This window comes from Cinclus cinclus, chromosome 8, assembly GCF_963662255.1.
Source record: "Cinclus cinclus chromosome 8, bCinCin1.1, whole genome shotgun sequence".
NCBI lineage: Eukaryota > Metazoa > Chordata > Aves > Passeriformes > Cinclidae > Cinclus > Cinclus cinclus.
This window is the reverse complement of record NC_085053.1, coordinates 20827278-20845516: the sequence shown is the minus strand read 5'-3', so window position 1 is coordinate 20845516 and position 18239 is coordinate 20827278. Positions and strand designations below refer to the sequence as shown.

The 18239-nt window shown below is 55.2% G+C and overlaps 1 protein-coding gene across 1 annotated transcript in view; it reads left to right on the top strand.

Annotated features, from left to right (window-relative positions):
• Positions 1–16318, top strand: part of ERI3 (ERI1 exoribonuclease family member 3) — a 131684-nt gene extending 115366 nt beyond the window's left edge. The window contains exon 8 of the mRNA XM_062497101.1: positions 13700–16318. Coding sequence (XP_062353085.1) covers positions 13700–13782 — 83 coding nt within the window. The 3' untranslated portion in view covers positions 13783–16318. The remainder of the gene's footprint in view (positions 1–13699) is intronic.
• Positions 16319–18239: the final 1921 nt, after the last annotated feature.

The window sequence follows — 18239 nt, the reverse complement described above, 5'->3', positions numbered from 1 at the left end:
ATGGCTGTACTATTCCTGGCCACCCCTGCACCAGGGCTCCCCGTGTCCCTGCTGCCTCACCGGAGTCACTGTGCTGTCACACCTCTGGTGCCAGGCTGGGCACTGGGTGCTCTGAGGGAGTCAGGGTGCTGCGGCAGAGCAGTGGGGAGCGGATGCTGGGCTCTGGCTACTGGCAGGGTCCCACACCACGACAGGGCATCTGTAAGTTTTCCCAGACAGCTTGATGGCCGCCTGCAGCCTGCCTCCACCCAGGCACTCACTGTCAGCCACGGGTTGGTCCCAGCCAGTGAATCCGGCTGCAGAGGGGGTCTCTCCTCACCCCCTGGCATTTGGGTACCACCCTGCCTGCTCAGGGCAGAAGGCTGGGGATGGTGGAGGAAGAAGGAATGCTGCGGGAGGCGGGGGAAAGAGGGGAGGACAAACGCTCTGCTCGCTATCACATCTACTCCATCTTATCACCACAGTAATTTGATGATAAAAAATAATCCGAGGCTGGAAAGGAAACATGTGTAGTGGAGTAAAGATTGAATGTAGGTGGATTGAGCCCTGGGGCGGCGGCTGGGAGATAGGAGGAAATGTCCTTCTGTTTGACATACTGCCGAGTCGCAGCCGTGCCCCGAGGCACCGGGAGCCCGCTGGCCCGTGGGCCATATCCCGGGCAGGAGGGTTCCTGTTGCGGCTCTCCAGACTCCTCCACCTGCACCTCCTGTGACCCCCAGTACCCTGTGGAGTGCGGCCCCCCGCCCTCCCACCCCACAGCTCGCTCCCAGCACGCTTCTGTTTGGTTTTTTCCCCCCTTTGGTTATGCTTCACAACTCATTTTATCAGCTGTCAGTAACCAAATGTCTTTTTTAAGGAGTGGGTTATAGCCACTAATGTACTGAATGCTATTGCACTGGCTGCAGTTAGTGTTCCACGGCTAAATTACTATAATTAATGTTCCACTAGAACTGTTTGTAACAGGAGGCTGCGGGAGCCCCAGGTCTGGGCTTTCACAGCCACTGAATTATCTCTTCTCCCCGGAGAGAGCGCCTCTCACAAAGGGGAGGGACGAGGTCAGCACTGGGACAGGCAGGCACTCGCCGAGCTAGACTCCAGCAGACGAGTGGCCCGGGAGCTGTTCCCGGGATACACACTCCCTGTGTCTCCCCATCTCCGTAGGCTGCGGTGGAATTCCTGCTGGGATTGTCAGGGCACTGCTGCATCGCCAGGGCTGTGCTCATCGCCCTCCGCGGCCGCGTTTTAGAGATGGAACACAGTGCCTAGAGAAACGCTTCCAAAACTCGCTAAGGGCAGTCAGCAGAGATGTTTTCCTGTGCCAGGCATGGCACTTCAGCCCACACTCCACACTAGGTGTGCACCCAAAACCATCCCTGCCCTCCCTGCTCCCCCATAGCCTCTCAGTGAGGCCGGAGGTGCAGCAGAAAAAAATTTTGCTCGGCGGGCACACGCACCCCTTGTTTCGCTAAATGCATTGTTCAATACCTGCAACAAACAGATTAGCCGAGGCTTTATCAGGGACAAGAGAAGGGAGAGCGGTGTGATAATGGTTTTCAGCAAATCCTCGGGCTGTCACAGATTAGAGCCGCGGCAGGAGCATTATCAGCCCTTTCCTCCTCTCCCCATCACCTCCCCCTTTGTCTCTTCTCACCATCGGATTTCTCCAGCCAATCTCTCCCTGAGAGAGCCGGGCAGATACAAGAAGAAGTCGGTTTCCATCTGATCTGCAATTGGTTTTTCTCGGCAGCCGATCCGTGTCGCAGCATTGATCCGTGGGCCCCCCAGCGCTTGTCACCTTGCGTGTCTGGAGAGGAAGGTGGCCGAAGGAAGGGGGGCTGGGGTGGGGATGCTTTAAACTTGCTGTGTGCCATTGATCTGCAGGTGGGAGCGTGGCCAGGCCTGCCCTGCCAGGCAGGAGGGCACGAGCCACCTGCCCTCATCAGAGGAGTTTAAATGGCTGTGACCTTCTTATTAAAGAAGAGGAATGTCTTTGGAAGGCCAGTGGAAGGAGGGGGCCAACCCCAGGCCCTGGGGCAGGTGGATGGGAGCTGCCCAGCCCTCACCATCTCACCAAGGGACAGCTCAGTGAGTCTGGCACTGGGGTGCTGGGAGCCTGCTGGGCACCCTCCTCTCTCAGAGGGTCACCCACTACATCCACATCCCCATTTCTGCTCTGCACCTCTCTGTGCCACACTGCAGCATGGCCAGGCATGAGTAGGGACCCCTGTCTTGGCTCTGCAGCTTACCTGAGCCTGTGGGAGAGAAGCTGCCAGGTGGGAGCTGTTGGGTTAACCCCAGTGGGTGGGCAGCTTTCTCAGAAAGCTGCAGAAAGTTATTTTTTCCTTCTAAATGTGGGACACAAGGCTGTCTTTTGTCCCAGTGACTGCAGCCAGGGCCTGCAGGCCCCATCAGGTGGGGGTTTATTGAAATACCTGGATGCTCAGGAGCCATGGCCCAATGGGCAGGGCAACAGTGCTGTACCAGGCAGGACCCAGCATCTTTGGAGTCAAGCTGGGACGTCCTGTCTGTGGCGCCTGCTCCCCCATGCCGCATACCCTTCTGCCAGGTTCCTGCTAGGGTAGAGCTGTGGCAGCTCTGCCTTACCTCGCCTTTTCTGCCTGACCTGAGGGATGGTATGCAGGTGGCTGGGAGGGCAAGAGGGGATATAACAAGTAATGGCCCCAAGTGTGGAAACAGTGTTAATAAAGTGTATTTCACTTTTAATTTTGGCATATAATGTAATGATCTTTTTTAAGGCCCTATCATATTATCTGCATGACTAGATTATTGAGTCTTCATCATCTCCAGATAAATTTATGACCAGGATGATGCTTGGAATTTATTATCAGTCAATAGAGCTCAATACTGTAACAAGGCGTGTAATAAGATATACATATTTAATGATCCGGAGTAAAACAGCCCCGCTAATGGGCAGGATGAGACAGAGGCTGGAGTGTTAATTTCCATCCCTTGCCCCTTTCCACGGGAGCCTGCACCATTCAGACGGGATGCAGCCCCAGGGTCCTGTGCGTTGCCTGAGGTCCAGAGCAGGGACTGGCTGGGGGCGATAAAGAGGAGCACAGCCCTCATGCTGCTGTGGCTGTGAGCATGTGCCTGCTGCACATATGCACCCGTGGGAAGGCATGTGTGCCACCCATCCCTGCAGAGATGTGCAGCTCTGTCTCACACAGCACACAGCATGGCTTTGCAGGTCTGGCTGACATCCCCATCTGAGCCAGGTAAGGACTGTCACACTTCCACTTTGCAGGTGGCTCTCTCCAGCCCAGCAGTCTGGGCAAGCCTTGCACAGAACTGCTGCTCCAGCAGCTGCTAAGATGGCTGGAAAAGCCACGGGGTTCTTTTCATGTTCCAGGGGCAAGCCTGAAATCCTGCCTCTGGGACAGTGCAGGGCTCTCCGGCTCAACAAGGAGAGCAGAGTTGGGGCAGACAGATGCACTCTGTCCACACCACATGAGGACATCTGTGGCCCAGCAAAGCCCTTGGTGGGGACACAGTCCTATGCACCCTCACAGAGTCCCCCATGCTCTGGCTCACCTGGCTGTCTTCCTGACAGGAGACCAGACAGCACCAGAGTGGACACAGCCCACAGAGGTAGCAGGTCTGTGTGTCCAAGCATCCTGGTGCTGTGTGCAGCTGCCTACAAACTGTCATGTTGAACAGGGGGCCATCTCCTTTGCTAGGTTATATTTTGAGCTGCCAGTGCTGATTTTTCCAGCCTTTTGGGATGTTATTAAATTACTTTCCAAGGACTTTTAATAAGCACTTTTGATACCTTTGAAGCATGCAGCTTTGTGGGAAGATTACAGTCCCACATCCATCTCGCTGGGAGAGAAACAATGGCAGCAGGGCTGGTGTTTGATCTCTCCTCCAGAAGGCGAGAGAGGGTTTGGGTTAGACAAAGAGGTGAGCTGCTGATTTACAGCTAATGTTTAAAAATAGGTAGGTCTCCCTCCAAGATAGAGAGACCTGCCCTCCTCTGTGTAATCGCCTGCCTCTGCTTCGCTGGACTTGCAGAAACACAGCTCGCTTTATTTGAAGGCTTCGAGTGCAGCATCGCAGTTTGATTCTTGCTCCTTTTAAAGCAATAACTAGGCCATCTGACCAAGCTTTAAAGAGCAGGAGAACTTTCCATTAGGACTTGCGACACACTCTTGGCAGCACTGGAATTGCATTCTTGCCTTTTATTTCCTTCCTCTGACATCTCATGTCACTCAAGCAGGAGAAACTCAGCTTTATAAACTCATTCATCTCTACCTTGGAATTTCTCCCTCATTAGGGTCCCAATCCCAGTGGTGGGACTGGGTGTCAGGAGCTGGATGTGGAACAGAGCCAGCAGCAGTGGTGGAGGTCAAACCAAACTGCTCCCTGCAGCCCATGGACCACCTGACCCAAGCAGCATCAGTCAGGGGCAGGGACACAGCATCTCCCATGTCTGTGCCCACCACACCCACACAGGAGAAACAGAGCTACCATCCCTCCCATGCCGAGCATCTGTGTGTCTGGCCCCTGTGCTGCCTGTGGCAGGGACCATCAGATGAGTTACAACACCACAAGCACCCAGCTCTGGCCAGGCATGCCTTCACTGCAGGGAGAAAAGGTGTCAAGGGAGTCGAATTCCCTTTATCTGTGGATAACTACTGCTGCCTTTAACAGCCTGGAATAAACTAGCCATAAATATCATGATCATAAGTGCTTAGATATGGCAACTTTACACTGAACGGAGGTTTTAACCTTCCCTGTGGAGGATATCCAGCTCTACATCACTGACTGTTTCCATTCAGCTGCCAAAGACAAGCTCTTGATGAACTGCTCAGAGCAGCTGCACCAGAGGTACTGGCCACCTCTTGGCCCAGTCTAACCCAGTCCTTACCCCAGTTTTGGGGTAGGACTTCTGCTTTCAGGGTCAGACAAGAGTCTTGCTGCCCTCTCCCCTCTGCCATCATTCTTTCATCCTCTAAGGAATCACCAGCATTGGTGCCTGCAGTTTCCTGGGCTCCTGTGGGGATCCATCTTCCATTCTCATTCCCACCCAAAAGGGGGGTCTGCACCAACTTCTGCAGCAGCTTGCCACCATCACCTTGACCCTGAGCCAGGCCAGGGGTCCCGTATCAGCAAGAGGGCAGTTTACATCCTCCCTGCACCTTGCCAGTGCCCTGCCGTGACTTTATTTTGCATGGCGACTTTGAGGGGAGCTGTAAAACACTCAGACGAGTTAAATAATACACGACAGTGTACGGTATAAATTACAGGAAGCCAGCGGTGGAGCGACATTGTATGCTGAATAAATTAAAGGCTGCGTGACTTACAGGCAAGATTGATCTGCCGAGCATTTTGTTTAGTGACGTGCTTGTCATAAGGGAGAGCTAATTACAGGCACAGAGGTGCGCAGCCCTGGCACTCGGGAGCACAGAGCAAACTGGGCTCACGAATGTCAGTGGGGTCCCTGCACTTCCAGGATTTGCTTTCTGAGACCAGCCACATGCCAGGCCCTGTTAGCTGGATGCCTGCTGTTTTTCCAGGGCCATCCAGCACTGTCACAGCTCAGGAAAAGGACTGTGCTGTCACAGGGAGCTGCCACGGTCGGGAAGTGGGTGTGCTGGTGTGTGGGACACAGGCAGCTGGTGGCTCTGGGGTCTGCCTGGAGCAAGGGTTGGCACTGGGGTTGCCTCAGTGGCTTAAGAGGAATGGAGATATTCAATCCTGAGCCCATTCTTAATGGAGCAAAGCCATGTAGGAGCACATCCTTTGCTCCCGTGGCATTTTTGAGCCCAGTACTGCTCACAAGGTGACACAGGGATTTCACTGCTCTGGGATACCCAGGGCTGGCTGAACAGCAAAGTTGGGAGCTGTGGGGGCTGATTTGGGGACTGAAGAGTACAAAAACGCAAGCAGAACTCAGAAATTAGGTAGAGATCCTGTAATAGCAGGATGCTGCCATGAGCCACCAAGGAAGGGCGCAGTCTTCTTCAGGTCACAGTTTGGACTGGATAATTTTGGGGAAGATGTGCTTTACCCACAGGGATGTGGGATACTGGTGAGAGGCTTGAATTCAGCAGGGTGACTCTAACCACCAAACTTGGGGCTGAGTTTTGGAGGCTTGTCCTGCTGGGCTCCAGAGTAGGGATGGCTCCCGTGCCAGGAGGTCTGTCCCCGTTGCCTGCGCAGCTGAGCGATGCCGTGCAGGCTGTGTGCAGCCCTCGAGGTCACAGCAGAGGCTGGGCCATGGGGCTGGTGGAACAAGGACCTCCCTGGCCTTCCACAAGAGCGTTGGTGGCTGGAGACCGTGCTGTGGCCATCGGGATGTGCTCCCCTCCGGCTCGGCCGGCTCGGCGGTTGTCTGTCACTTGGTGGGATTATGAGTAGTGAGTGTAATGCATCGGCGTATGAATAGGGTTGTCTGGCTGATGGTGATGTATCGTTTTTCATTACTGCCTCTCAAGCCCTCCCTGCTCCACGTGTGGAAATTCTATTTATTCCCTAATTTGTAAAAATTCCCTCCTTATCTGATACCAATCAGGGAGGGGTAATTGGCTCTCCAGGGCTAGCGGCTGGGGTCCTGATGAAGAGATATGTGTGTCTGCTCTGGCTGTCCAGGCACCCTGCCCTGCTGCACCAGCGACATGGGCCACAATTAATAATGATTTGCAAATGGCAGACAAGCAATAACGCAGAAAGATGTCCAGCCAGCCTCCTGCCCGCCCCTTAATTTCCTTCTGTAATATAAATGGCACAGGAACGAAAATCCAGCGCTATAAATTCTGAAATTAGTTATTCACCGTAATAAATGGTTCCCTTTTTGGTGCACGGTTCTCCCCATCCTTCTCCCCTGACCCCCCCACTTCCTCCTCCCCTCCCACCTCCCTTGCCTGCTACCTACTTCATTTGAGTCCTAATATGCAAATGCTGTAATTTAACGGGATGGTGAAGTTGATTTTCATGTTAACTTAATTACTTTGATTTATGAAGGGCTGGGATGTAGACACAGCTCCATCCTTGCCCACCTCCCACACTCACCCCTCTGCAGTCCTGCTGACCCGCTGCCTCTCTTCCCTTTTCTTCCCTTGGCTCAGTCCTCTTTTCCTCTTCTTCCCAAGTTTAGTGCTTTATTAGCTGCCTTTAAGTGGACATAAGTCCTCGCGACAATCGCATGATGCGGAGGACAAATTCCCTGTCCTGCCTTGTTTAATCGTGCCTGGATAATGGATGTATAATTGACTCATTTGAATGCTTTTGCCTACAGGAGTGCAGAGCATTAAATGTTTGATTGCCTTAATTTCCAAACAGATCATTATCCCCTTCTTACCCGCTCTTAATAAACACTTTATGAGGATTTTTTTTGTAAAGGAAAAAAATCTCCACTCCTCGTACTTCTCTGAAGTGATAAACTCTAATTAAGTCTAATATTTAAAAATATGGTAATGGTGACTTGTTTGAATAAGTGGCCTGCATTTCCATAATTTCATTATTACGTAAAACACGCTAATTATTTGAAGTGTGCTTATTACTAAAAGAGAAATCTCCTTCTAATAAAGATGAAATTGGCTTTTTTCCCTGCATTGCTGTGCATGCTGCTCCCCTTCTCTCCTGGACAGTGAGTGGCCACAGCCAGGAGCAGGGCGATGGCAGCATTCGCTTTGTTTGCACAGCCAGGGGATGCTGGAAGTGCAGGGACAGGCACAGAGGCTGAAGGACAAGCTGATGTCTCTGTACACCCTGTGTCACCCTTGGCCCCAGCAACATTGGTGTTCTTTGGACTTATGGGCTCCAGGAGCTGTTGGGATTGTTTCAAGACAGCTCAGCCCCTGCTGCGCATTCCCTCCAGCAGGGATGCCCCAGCTGTCGTGGTTTGCCAACACGGCTTAGCCTGTGCCAGGCTATCCAGCAGCCTGTGGGGCTGGAAGGTGTATCAGCAGCCAGGTGTCTTGAAATGCAGAGGCCCCAGCCACCCAGCCCTGTCCTGAAAGTGGGCCAGAATGGTGGGTGCATGATGGGAAGAGTGGTTCCCAGTAGAGAGGACAGGAGGAAGCATACTCTCTCCTTCAGGGTGATAGTGGCCAGCCTAGGTGGGAGAAAGAAAGTGCCCAAGGCAGCAGGTTGATGGTCAAGACTGGTCCCCTTTTGCTCCACTCCAACTGACCTGAGAACTGCCAGAGACGGGCACTCCCTGCTCCAGTGTCCCTGCTGGGGTAAACTGGATTTGGATGTCTTTCTGATCATAGTGTGCAGGGAGTGGGACAGGTATCATGTCCCCCTGGGACACACACGGGTTGGAGGAGGGTGAGTATGAATTGTGTCCAACCCCTCTTCAGAGCCTGTGCAGGCGCTCTGTGGTGGGGCAGGCGGGGAGGCACTGGGATGAAGTCAATATAAAACTAATTTTCTTTTCTTCGTGAAGAAATGAGGTGTGTGGCAGTAACGTAATTGCAGATAATGAGGTAAGTTATTCTTAATATTCTGCACGTCGCTGTCAGCTGCACCTAATATACCTGCCAGCTGTGCGGGACACGCACAGCCCCTTGCCCCACGCGCAGGATTATGAGGCCATTAATTTGGGAGCAGCTCGGCAGGACCATCCCTGGCATCCCTATGGATCCCTGGGAGCTGGGAGCACTTAGTTCTGACACATCCGTATCGCCACTATGGCGGGCATCCTGGTGTCCCCACCTTGACCAGCATGTCATGGTGGGGATGGATTCAGATCAGACACAAACTCCCTCCCAGCTCCAGTGTGGACAGGGTGAGTCACTGTCCACAGTGAGGAGCCTGGCTCTGTGTGCTGGGAAAATGCAGTCACTCCGTGCCCCGACAGTGACATTGCTGCTCACAGGGAGCAGCACAGCCCACTGTAGGGACACAGCACCCAGTGCTCTCATTCATGATTGCTGCGGACACCAGCAGCAGTGCCAGACCGTGTGAGATCTCTGCAGTCCATACCTGTGGGCTGCCTCCGCTCACAAGGCCACCTGCTGTCACCCGGGGGCAGAGGGGGGGAGGCTCTGGGTGGCAGTGGCCCGGCGGTCCTGTTTCCGCTTTGCAGGGAGCTGTTATACAAAGGCAGCGGTGATATTATTCATTAACAGTAATCTGCCATTAGAACATTGACAAATGGCCCCTCGGTGCCTGAGCATCAGTTCTGGTACAGCCCATAAAGCATGGGGACAGTTTAAATATGGACCTGCTCAGCTCGGGCCGGGGGTGATCCGTCTTCCAGGCCATAGCACAGGTGCAGTGGGGTTGCCTCCAAATGAGCACGTTTGGGGGGGCCCTGACCACCCACAGCCCACCGGGGCAGCTGCTGGGATGAAAAAGCTCCCTCCTTGCTCTGGGAGTGTCTCGGCCCAGTGCACGGCAGTTGCAGCAGTGCTCAGCCCCCTGAGCCCCCGTGGTGAAGGTGAATGTGTGATTTGATCCTGTGGGGACGTAGGAGAAATGTTGGCACACATACAGATGTGGCCCCTGACCTCCCCAGTGCCTGGGCTGGGTGTGGAGGTGATGCTCTCCTGAAGTGAGCATTGCTGCTCCTGCCAGCCTGATCCAACAGCACAGACTCCTGCTGATGGAATCCTTGAGCTCATGCTGGGTTCACAGCAGTGCCACCATGCAGTGGCCGGTGGGAGGGCACACGCCAGGCACTCAGCCCAGTGCCACGGGCTGGGGGCTTTCTGCCTCTGTCTCAGCAGAGGACTGCAATGGGAATGTCTGTGCCCCTCCAAGAACAAGGCAACCAGTGATGTTGAATGGCCACAAACTCCAGCCTAAACTAGGAGAGGGTCCTGCTGCCCCATGTGTGTGCACATGTCGCTGTCCTTGGTTGTCACCGCAGCGAGAAGTTGGCAGGACATGGAGAAGGCTGAAAGGAGGGTGTGGAGGCAGTGTGGTGTCACAGTGGGTAATGCTGAAACACGTGGGGCAGGAGGGTTAAAACCTGGTGGGCTAAGCCAGCCAGGGCGAATGGAGGCTGGGGTGTCACATTACCCCACACTGCACTGGCAGCTGGACCAAAGGAGGGTCCCAGAGGTATCCAGCCCCAGAACCCAGCATCTCAGGGCAAGCTCAACCCCAGCCATCCTGGGCCACTGCACGGGAACGTGGGGCGGTGCTCGGAAGCAGCACAGCAAGGTGAGGGGCAGGGAGGCAGGGCAGAGCCACTGCTCTGTTTGCATGAGGCAGGATAACCCCGGGCTGACCCCTTTCACACACACCGCACAACACCCCTAAATCAATTGCATCTTATTATTACAATATCAATATACAATATTCCTACAATAACACCATTGATTTTCTACTCAGAGGCTGCACCTAAGTCTGTTTTAAAGAGGAGGGAGTTAATAGTGCCCTCATTAAAAATCTATAGATTAACCCCCACCCCAAAAAAAAGAAAAAGCAGTTTATATTCATTAGGGCTATTGAATATAAAGTAATATGTTTGTGTAGGACATTGGAGTAATGTGATAATCCGTCCGCATATCAGGGAGAAATCCACTTAGCAACCCTGTCAGCTTGACAAGAAAAATGTGCCCATAAAGTCGGGAATACATTGAGGGAGTGAGTGGGAGGAGAGCGGGGGTGTGCGTGCATGTGCGCGCCTGTGCAGAGCCGTGCTGGCCATCAGCGTGGGACCACCTTCATCCCATCCCCCTGCTCAGCCTTGGGACACAAGTGGGCACACCTCAGGCCCCTGGAGGTGTCTGGGACTGGGACACGCCAGGCCGGGGTAGGGATCAAGCTGGGGGAGCTCCGCAACCCGACTGCCCCAGGTAGGGTCACCAGATGGGACAGGTTGGTGGGTGCTAGCCTGCGTGCAGGGGCAGCACCGCCACAGCCATGTGCCCCCCAGGGACAGCTGGGCTGGGTGGGGGCTACAGGGCGGCCAGGGCTGCCTGTGCCCTCCTGCCAGCCTCGGGCTCCACTTGTACCCTGCCCCGTGGTCACCTTTGCAATGGATTAAGCACTGAAAAGCAGCGGAGCAATCCTGGTCGTGCTCTCTTAGGCTGTCAATTGCCATTTTTGTAATAGAAATTCCTTTCACAAGGTAACAGCGGCCAGATTTAGAGGATTTCATATTGTTAATAATTCCCCAAACAGCCATCTGACTGTGTTGTTTTAAAAGCCGCTTAGTTTTTTGCTTTGGAGTTTATGAAAATCTCCCACTCTAATATCCCGAGAGCCAGCCTATAATTGTGTTATTAAATCAATCGGAGCGGATTACATTGTAAAATCAATAGATGGCTGTAATTGCATATTAGAAAGTTGTTCTGCTGTTGTTGATTTTTTTTACATGGATAATTATAATAAGCGTGTTTACCTTAGCACTGATTTGGAATGAGTCTCACTAAATGACATATGATGAGCTTGGCACACTCTCTGCCAGGGGCCATGGCACTGTTAGGGACAGCAGGGACAGCACTGGTGGCATGGGCATGTGGGTGGCATTGACTCAACAGGGTCCCACCAGTTTTGCAGGGTGGCAGCTCAGAGTTCAGGGTGTGTGTACCAGCACTGGCACCTGACAACAGAGCACACTGGGGTTTTGGGGAGGCAGATGATGGAGTGCAGGCAGCAGAGAGAGGTCCCAAACGGTGTCCCCAGGGACCAGCTTGCAAGTCCCAGGAAGTGCCATGGGGTCTGTCCTGCTGCCGCTGCCCAGTCTCTGTGCAGTTCCCCTTCAGCAATACGGACCAATAGTCAAGCCCCAGTGCCCACTCCAGCTTGGGGCAATGCTGCAGGCTGTGAGCTTGGCAGTGGGACACCTGGGGCAGTGTTTTCACATCCAAACTGCTCACTTGCCACCCACCTGCCACAGCTCCAGGATTTGCTTTGCTGTTAATTTTTGGGGGTATCAGGCCAAGGCTGGCTGGGCAGGGGTACTTTGGCCACAGACAGTTGCAGTCCTCTTACCTCCGTTTCCCCAATTTCAAGCCCTGTTAGATCCCACTAAGAGCTGGATCCAAGGGCTGAGGGCTTTCCAAGGGGTTCAGTTGTCTGGGGGATGAGATAGAGAAGGTGATCCTAAGGACAGTGAAGGGATCACTTGAGTGGGAACAAGTGTCAGTAGCAAGAGCTGGCATTGTGGCTTGGCTGGGCAGGACACCTGTCATCTCCAGGGGCTTTATGCAGCCATCAGTGTCACCTTGGGCAGCAGAAAGGACAATGGCACAGAGAAGTGGACTCACCTCTGCCCCCATGCCAGCCAGTGGGCTGGAGAACCCCCTCCTTTGCTGGGCTATCCTTATGCCCAGCTGCTGTCCCCTGTCTGGCACATGAGTGACAGGAAGGGGTGCCATGAGAGGGTCTCAGGGGACACTCCAGAAGCATGTGGCACTGATGGGGACATTACTTCTTTCATTGCCAGCCATCAGCCAGGAGGGTCCCTTGCAGCTCATGGCAGCCCCACGGGGAGCTGTGCATGGGGAAAGTCCTGAACCTCCAACAGACGCTGGGGGACAGGTGATGGCTTTGCCAGCAGGTCACTGGGCACAGCGGGGCTGGGCAGTGCTGCGGTCTGGCAGGGAGCATCCAGGAGGCTGGGCAGCCCCATCCCTGCAGGCAGATGCCTGGCAGCAGGACAGCGCTGCCCGGCTGCGGGGGGCCCTCAATCCGGCACACAGCACTGTCAGCAGGCAGCCTGCTGTCTCCTAGACAGTGAAATATGGCCACAATTAGCCCGGATACAGTTCAATTATGATAAACAGCGTTTGCACCCTTTAAGCTGTGATTAAAAGGCCTCCTCCCGTTGATAGAGAGACCTAATTTCACATTATTATCGCTGTAGCTTGATTATAAAGCACTCCCTGGATTTACAGTTGGGAGATGGATGTGGAGGCTTCTTTATCATTTACACATCAGTAATGATGCAGCCTTCCCTCCACCACAACATCCATCCAGCAGCAGCGAGGAGAGGGGGGTCTTGCCTGCACCCCCCTTCCAGGGCACCCTCTCCCCGTGTCAGCCAGGCCCCGCTGCCACACGCAAGTGGGCAAAGTCACCCTTACGGTAACAGCTTGATAAATGGGCGGGCGGTAATGAAATGGAGACATCAAGGCGTGGGGCGAGGAAGAAAGAGTGGTAATCGGAACGAGTGGAGCTGTCCCGAAACGGAGGGGAGCGGGAAGAAGGATCGCCTCTGCGCCGTGTGCTGTCAAGGGAGAAATTACACATTTACTCTTGCTTTTTCTTAAGGAGACGGCCCTCATAGATCAAAACATGGATTTACAAGCCAATTTTCAACATGAAATATAGACACTAGGAATCAATTTAAGCCCAGCTTCTATTTTAGCAAACGGTGCCTGAGTTTAGTCCCAAGTAAATAAGACCAGAGCTTTCCCCTTCCCATCTTGCTGCTCTGCCACGGCCCAGCACTAGGAGTGGCTGTGGCTTGCTATCCCAGCCACCTGCCACTTGTCAAACTCCGGTTGGTAGGCATAGAGAGGCACCACGGGCTGGCTCAGGTGGGGGCATGGATTACTCCAAGCTTCAGGTCCAGGGTACGGATCCATCTCAGTGCAGCATTGGGTCATACTGGGATGCAGGTGGCCAGTGCTGGGACTGGGAGCTCTGCAATCATGCCACGTCACCTGAACTGGTGAGGACATAGGCCCAGCATGGGATTCGGAACTTGCTCCAGTAACTCCTGTTTGGATCATCCCTCTAACCCAGTATCTCTGTGCTTTCTCCTTAGATGACTGCAAGAACATTGCCAACATCATGAAGACACTGGCCCATAGAGGCTTCATCTTCAAGCAGACCTCCAAACCTTTTTGATCCCCGAGGCAAGCCAGGCAAGGGCTGCATGCGCCCGGTGCCGGCAAGGCGGGGAGGACGGGCTCCAGCATTAAAAAAAACCGGCAACCGAGGCCAGAGGAACCGACACAAAAAAAATCTCAATTTCAGCTGTTAACTCCAGTAGAGGTTGTATATATGGGAAGGCAAATCTGTGTAGACCTGATGTGACTCCCTCTCTGGGCTGCTCCGGACATTATGCCATGCTAGCGGACAGCCGCGTAGGGCGCTTGCACCACATTTTAGACTTGTAGTTTGTTCTTTTTCTTTGGCTCCTGATTTCCGTCCCTCCCTCCATATCCCACCCCGTCCTCCCTCTGCCACCCTGTAGCCAGAGCATCCCCCATCTCCACCCCGGCATGGGCCATACCCACCTTCCCTTCTTCTTTCTCTTCTCTGGTTTTATGTTTTCAGGCCTCATCGCTGCTGCAGCGATGCCGGTGTGTGCCTGCACTCGGGCAGCACTCGCGGAGGCTCAGCGTGTCGAGACGGCCCCTCGCCCTCCCCGCCAGCTCCCCCCGCCTCTCCCCCGAGCGCCTTTTCCCCTTTTTGAGTCAACACTAACCCCTCTCTGACTCCTGTATGTGACAAACGCGATCCGTCTCTTTATGTTCAAGGTGAAGTGCCTGTATTCTCCGCTGCAGAGCCCCTGGCAGCCCCACCGTGGGCTGCAGGGCCCCGGAGGGCTCCCTTCAGTGAGGCAGGGGCCCAGCGGACAGGTGGGTGGCAGGAGGGAGGTGACAGTGTCCGCATGGAGCCCCGTCCCGTCCCCGTTCCGTCTGCTCGTGCCTCTTGCGGGGCTGGGTGGGATGCCCAGCCCTGCCTCGTCCCCGCCGATCAATTCCAGCTCCATGGGGGACAGGCCCGCCACAGCACCGTGTCCGTGTCCGGTGGTGGACGTGCCAGCGCGCGCTGGCCCCCGGCCCACAGGTACCTGAGCAGGGGAGCTGCAAATTGCCCCAGGCCCCTGAGCGTGCTCCCCACAAACCTCCCTCGGTTCCAGAGCTGAGGCTCAGCCCCCCCCCCACCCCGTGCCGTGCCCCTCACAGGTCCCCGCGGACGCTCAGCAGCAGCTGGCTTGTTGCCTGAGAGAGTTGCCGAGCACATCCCCTCCGGCTGGGTGGGCTCCCGGCTGGCCAGGGCGGTTGGGGGGAGCCGTGGGGCGGGCTGAGGGCGTACATCCTCTCAGTGTCACCCAGCCCCAGGGCCCTGCTGAATGGAGCCCTCGTCCGGGCACTGACCTGCAGGGAGGCTGCAGCCCCAGGCCCGTGCGTGCACGGCCTGGAGCGAAGCCGGTGACGGCAGCCAGAAGGGCAATACAGGCACTGAACTTGGCGGTACATGACTGCATGGTGTGTGGTGTTCCAGTTAAACCAACCGATAATGCAACCCCAGCATTTTCATTGTCTAGTTATTCCAATCCTTGCTGTAAATGTGCCACATGAATAAAGTTTGGGGGTAAAGGAGCCCGGGTTGTGCCCATGCATGTGCAAGTTTATATGGGGGGCCAGAGGCATGGGAGTGCTCCCTGGGGTATGGCACATCCATGCTCCCCATAAAAGGCATGGGTTTTGGCTGTGAATGGGCAGTCAAAGTTCCCTGCTGCTGGGAGCACTGCCCCCTTCTTCAGCATGGGCACTGTGGGTGGGCACCAGCCCCACCACCACTTTGGGTTTGCTTGTGCCCCAAGGCAGCTCTGCCCTGAGGATCCCACCAGCCCATCACAGCTGGGCCTTATCCATGGGTGCACCCCACACAGTTTTCTCCCCAGTGCAGGGTGGTAACCACCACTACATCCCACTGGCACCCGTCACCCCAGCCTGTAGCCTGGCACACTGTACCCACACAGCTGCCACTGCATTTGGAGCATCTTGGCTACAGAATAGAGCCAGCATGGCTCTGCTGGGCCCTGGGGCACCTGCTCTGCCCCGGTCAGCTGAGTCAGCCACACTGAATGCAGCACTGTGGGGTGCAGGAGCCATACCCAGCTGTGCAGGAAAGACCACTGCATCCAGGTGCCCAGGGAACCTGCCCTGTGCCAGAGTGCCACTGGGTGACAGGGTTGCAAATATCCAGCCAGCACCGAGTGGCAGCTCCCAGAGGGCAGGGGCAGTCCAGCCCACTTGCTCCATGCAAAGATCACAGGGGTTTTACCAGTTCCCTCTATGCAGCCCCTGATCAGCTTTATTGACCCTTTTTCAATGGGAGTTGTCTAATTAGTTTTTTTTATGAAAACTAAGAACTTGGCCTTTGCCCTCTACTCCTGGAGGCGAGAATGTGACTCAGAGGGCATTGTCATGGTGGATCAATGATGGCCAGTTACACTTGGAAGGCAGGTTCCGGGGACACAGGGTGGGCATGTGGGCAGCAGCCCAGAGCAGGGCACACAGCCAGGGTCACCAGTGCCCGCACTGGGCAGCACATAAACCCAGGCTCCCACTGTGATGCTTCAGCCCCTCCAAGCCCCTGCAAAACATGAGACAGGGACAAACAAAACATGGGAGGGACCAGGGGCCCCTCCCACCACAGACTGAAGCCTTGGGTGGGCAGCAGAAGGAACTGACAGCAAATGCTGGGGACACCACCAGTGTTTCCAGCAGGGACAGCCCCTCACTCAGGCAAGGCAGTACTTGCAGGTGTTGGGCACACAGGAGTTACTGGAAAAGAGCAGCTACACAAGGGCTGGGCACGTGGGATGCTGGAAGGAGCTCTCCAGCCTGGTGTGGGCAGCACAGGAGCAGCCTGGCTCAGGACATGGTAGCCTCAAAGGCAGCAGAGGCTGCAGCAACTCCAGCTGTCACCTGATGACTGAGGCAGATGGGCTTAGGGACAGCCATGGGCAGTCAGCAGCTCCCAATAGGGTCAGTGGCACCCAGCCTGCCTGGCAGGAGGGTGAGACACCTCTATGCACCAGGGCTAGCGGCTGCAGGGCAGCCATGGGTGGCCTGGGGCAGAGCCTTGTATATCCCTGGGGCAGCTGTCCAGCACCTGCTACAAGTGCCTGGAGGTTGCACTGCTCTAGAGGTCAGATGGGGTTGGGACTATGGCACCGGGCAGGGGATAGCTCCCTCTTTTCTCTGGAGCACTGCAGTGTTGGCTTCAGCAAGGCCCCTGTCCTGTCCCATGGCTGACAGCAGCCAGCTGTCCCTAGAGGCTTCAGGACAGCCAGCACTGCCCATGAACCTCCTCATCCTCACCCTGCAGAGTTCTCACGGCCTCTTCGCCTTCTTGATGAAGAAGGAGGTGCCAATGCCCTTTATTTGCTCTGTTCCAAAAGAGACAGGAAAGAAAAAACCAGGAACACCACGTGGGAGCACTTGGGTTGTGGCAAAGACATCCACCTGTCCTGGAGCTAGCCCTAGGGCTTCAGCAGCACTCCAGGCAGTGCCAAATGGACTACACTGCCTGGTTGAAGTCAGAGCCAGGTCTTTGCGTGACAGGAGGGACAGAGCTAATCCAGCAGTGACAAGGGGGTGGGACGGCACCCTCACAGGGGATGTTATCTTCCTGACATGAACAGGGCTTTGGGATGGTCAGGAGGAAGGGGCTGAGCTCTGCAAGAACTTGGTGGCCCCAGGTACCCTGACCAAGTATGCCAGCGTGCACCAAGCCCTAAGGAGCAGGACACTCAGAGAGGGACAGAATAACTCTGTGTTATGGGCAGCTGTGTCAGGGATGCTTGACGTGGGACAGGTCAGAGCCTGGAACTGCTCCTCTGCCATCCAGACCTGCTGTGATGTGGCCCAGGAGCAGATCAGGCAGCCGACAAAAAAAAAAAAAAAAAAAAAAAAAAAAAAAAAAAAAAAAAAAAAAAAAAAAAAAAAAAAAAAAGGCTCCTCAAAAAACCCAACCTCTTTTTTTGGGTAGGGCACACCAATACACCTGCATGAGGCTGGCAAGCTCCAGGGAGCTCCAGAGAAGGTTCAAGGCTGCACCCAGCCCTAGGAAAGCCAGGACCACTGTCACCAAGTGGGACATTCCCACTGCACTACAGTGAGACCGTGCCAGGTGCCACAGATCCTCTGCCCGCAGCCACGGCAGGGTCATCACCCAGAGCTGGGCTGTGTGTGTGGGACGCCCCAGGCACAGCACAGCTACCAGGTACCCGTGTGCCGGGTGCTGCAGGGACATGAGCTGCCAGAACCCCGGGTCCCCAGGGCACAGCAGGCAGTGGCACAGGCCAGCGCTGCACTGGCATGGTGACTGCAGCCTGGTGCCTGCCTGCAGCCCCGCAGCCCTCCCGTTCCCACTGTCGCAGCCCGCAAGGGGATGGACAAGGCGGCAGGGATCTGCTCTCGGGAACGAGCCAGGCCTGCTCATACCTGCTCCTGCAGCCCCGCCAGCCCTGCTCCCGGTGGCAGAGCACGTCGTGGGAGGCCCCGCTGCCTCCCCTGGCGGGAAGCAACCCCAGTTCCCGCCGGGCAGACGGCAAACAGAGC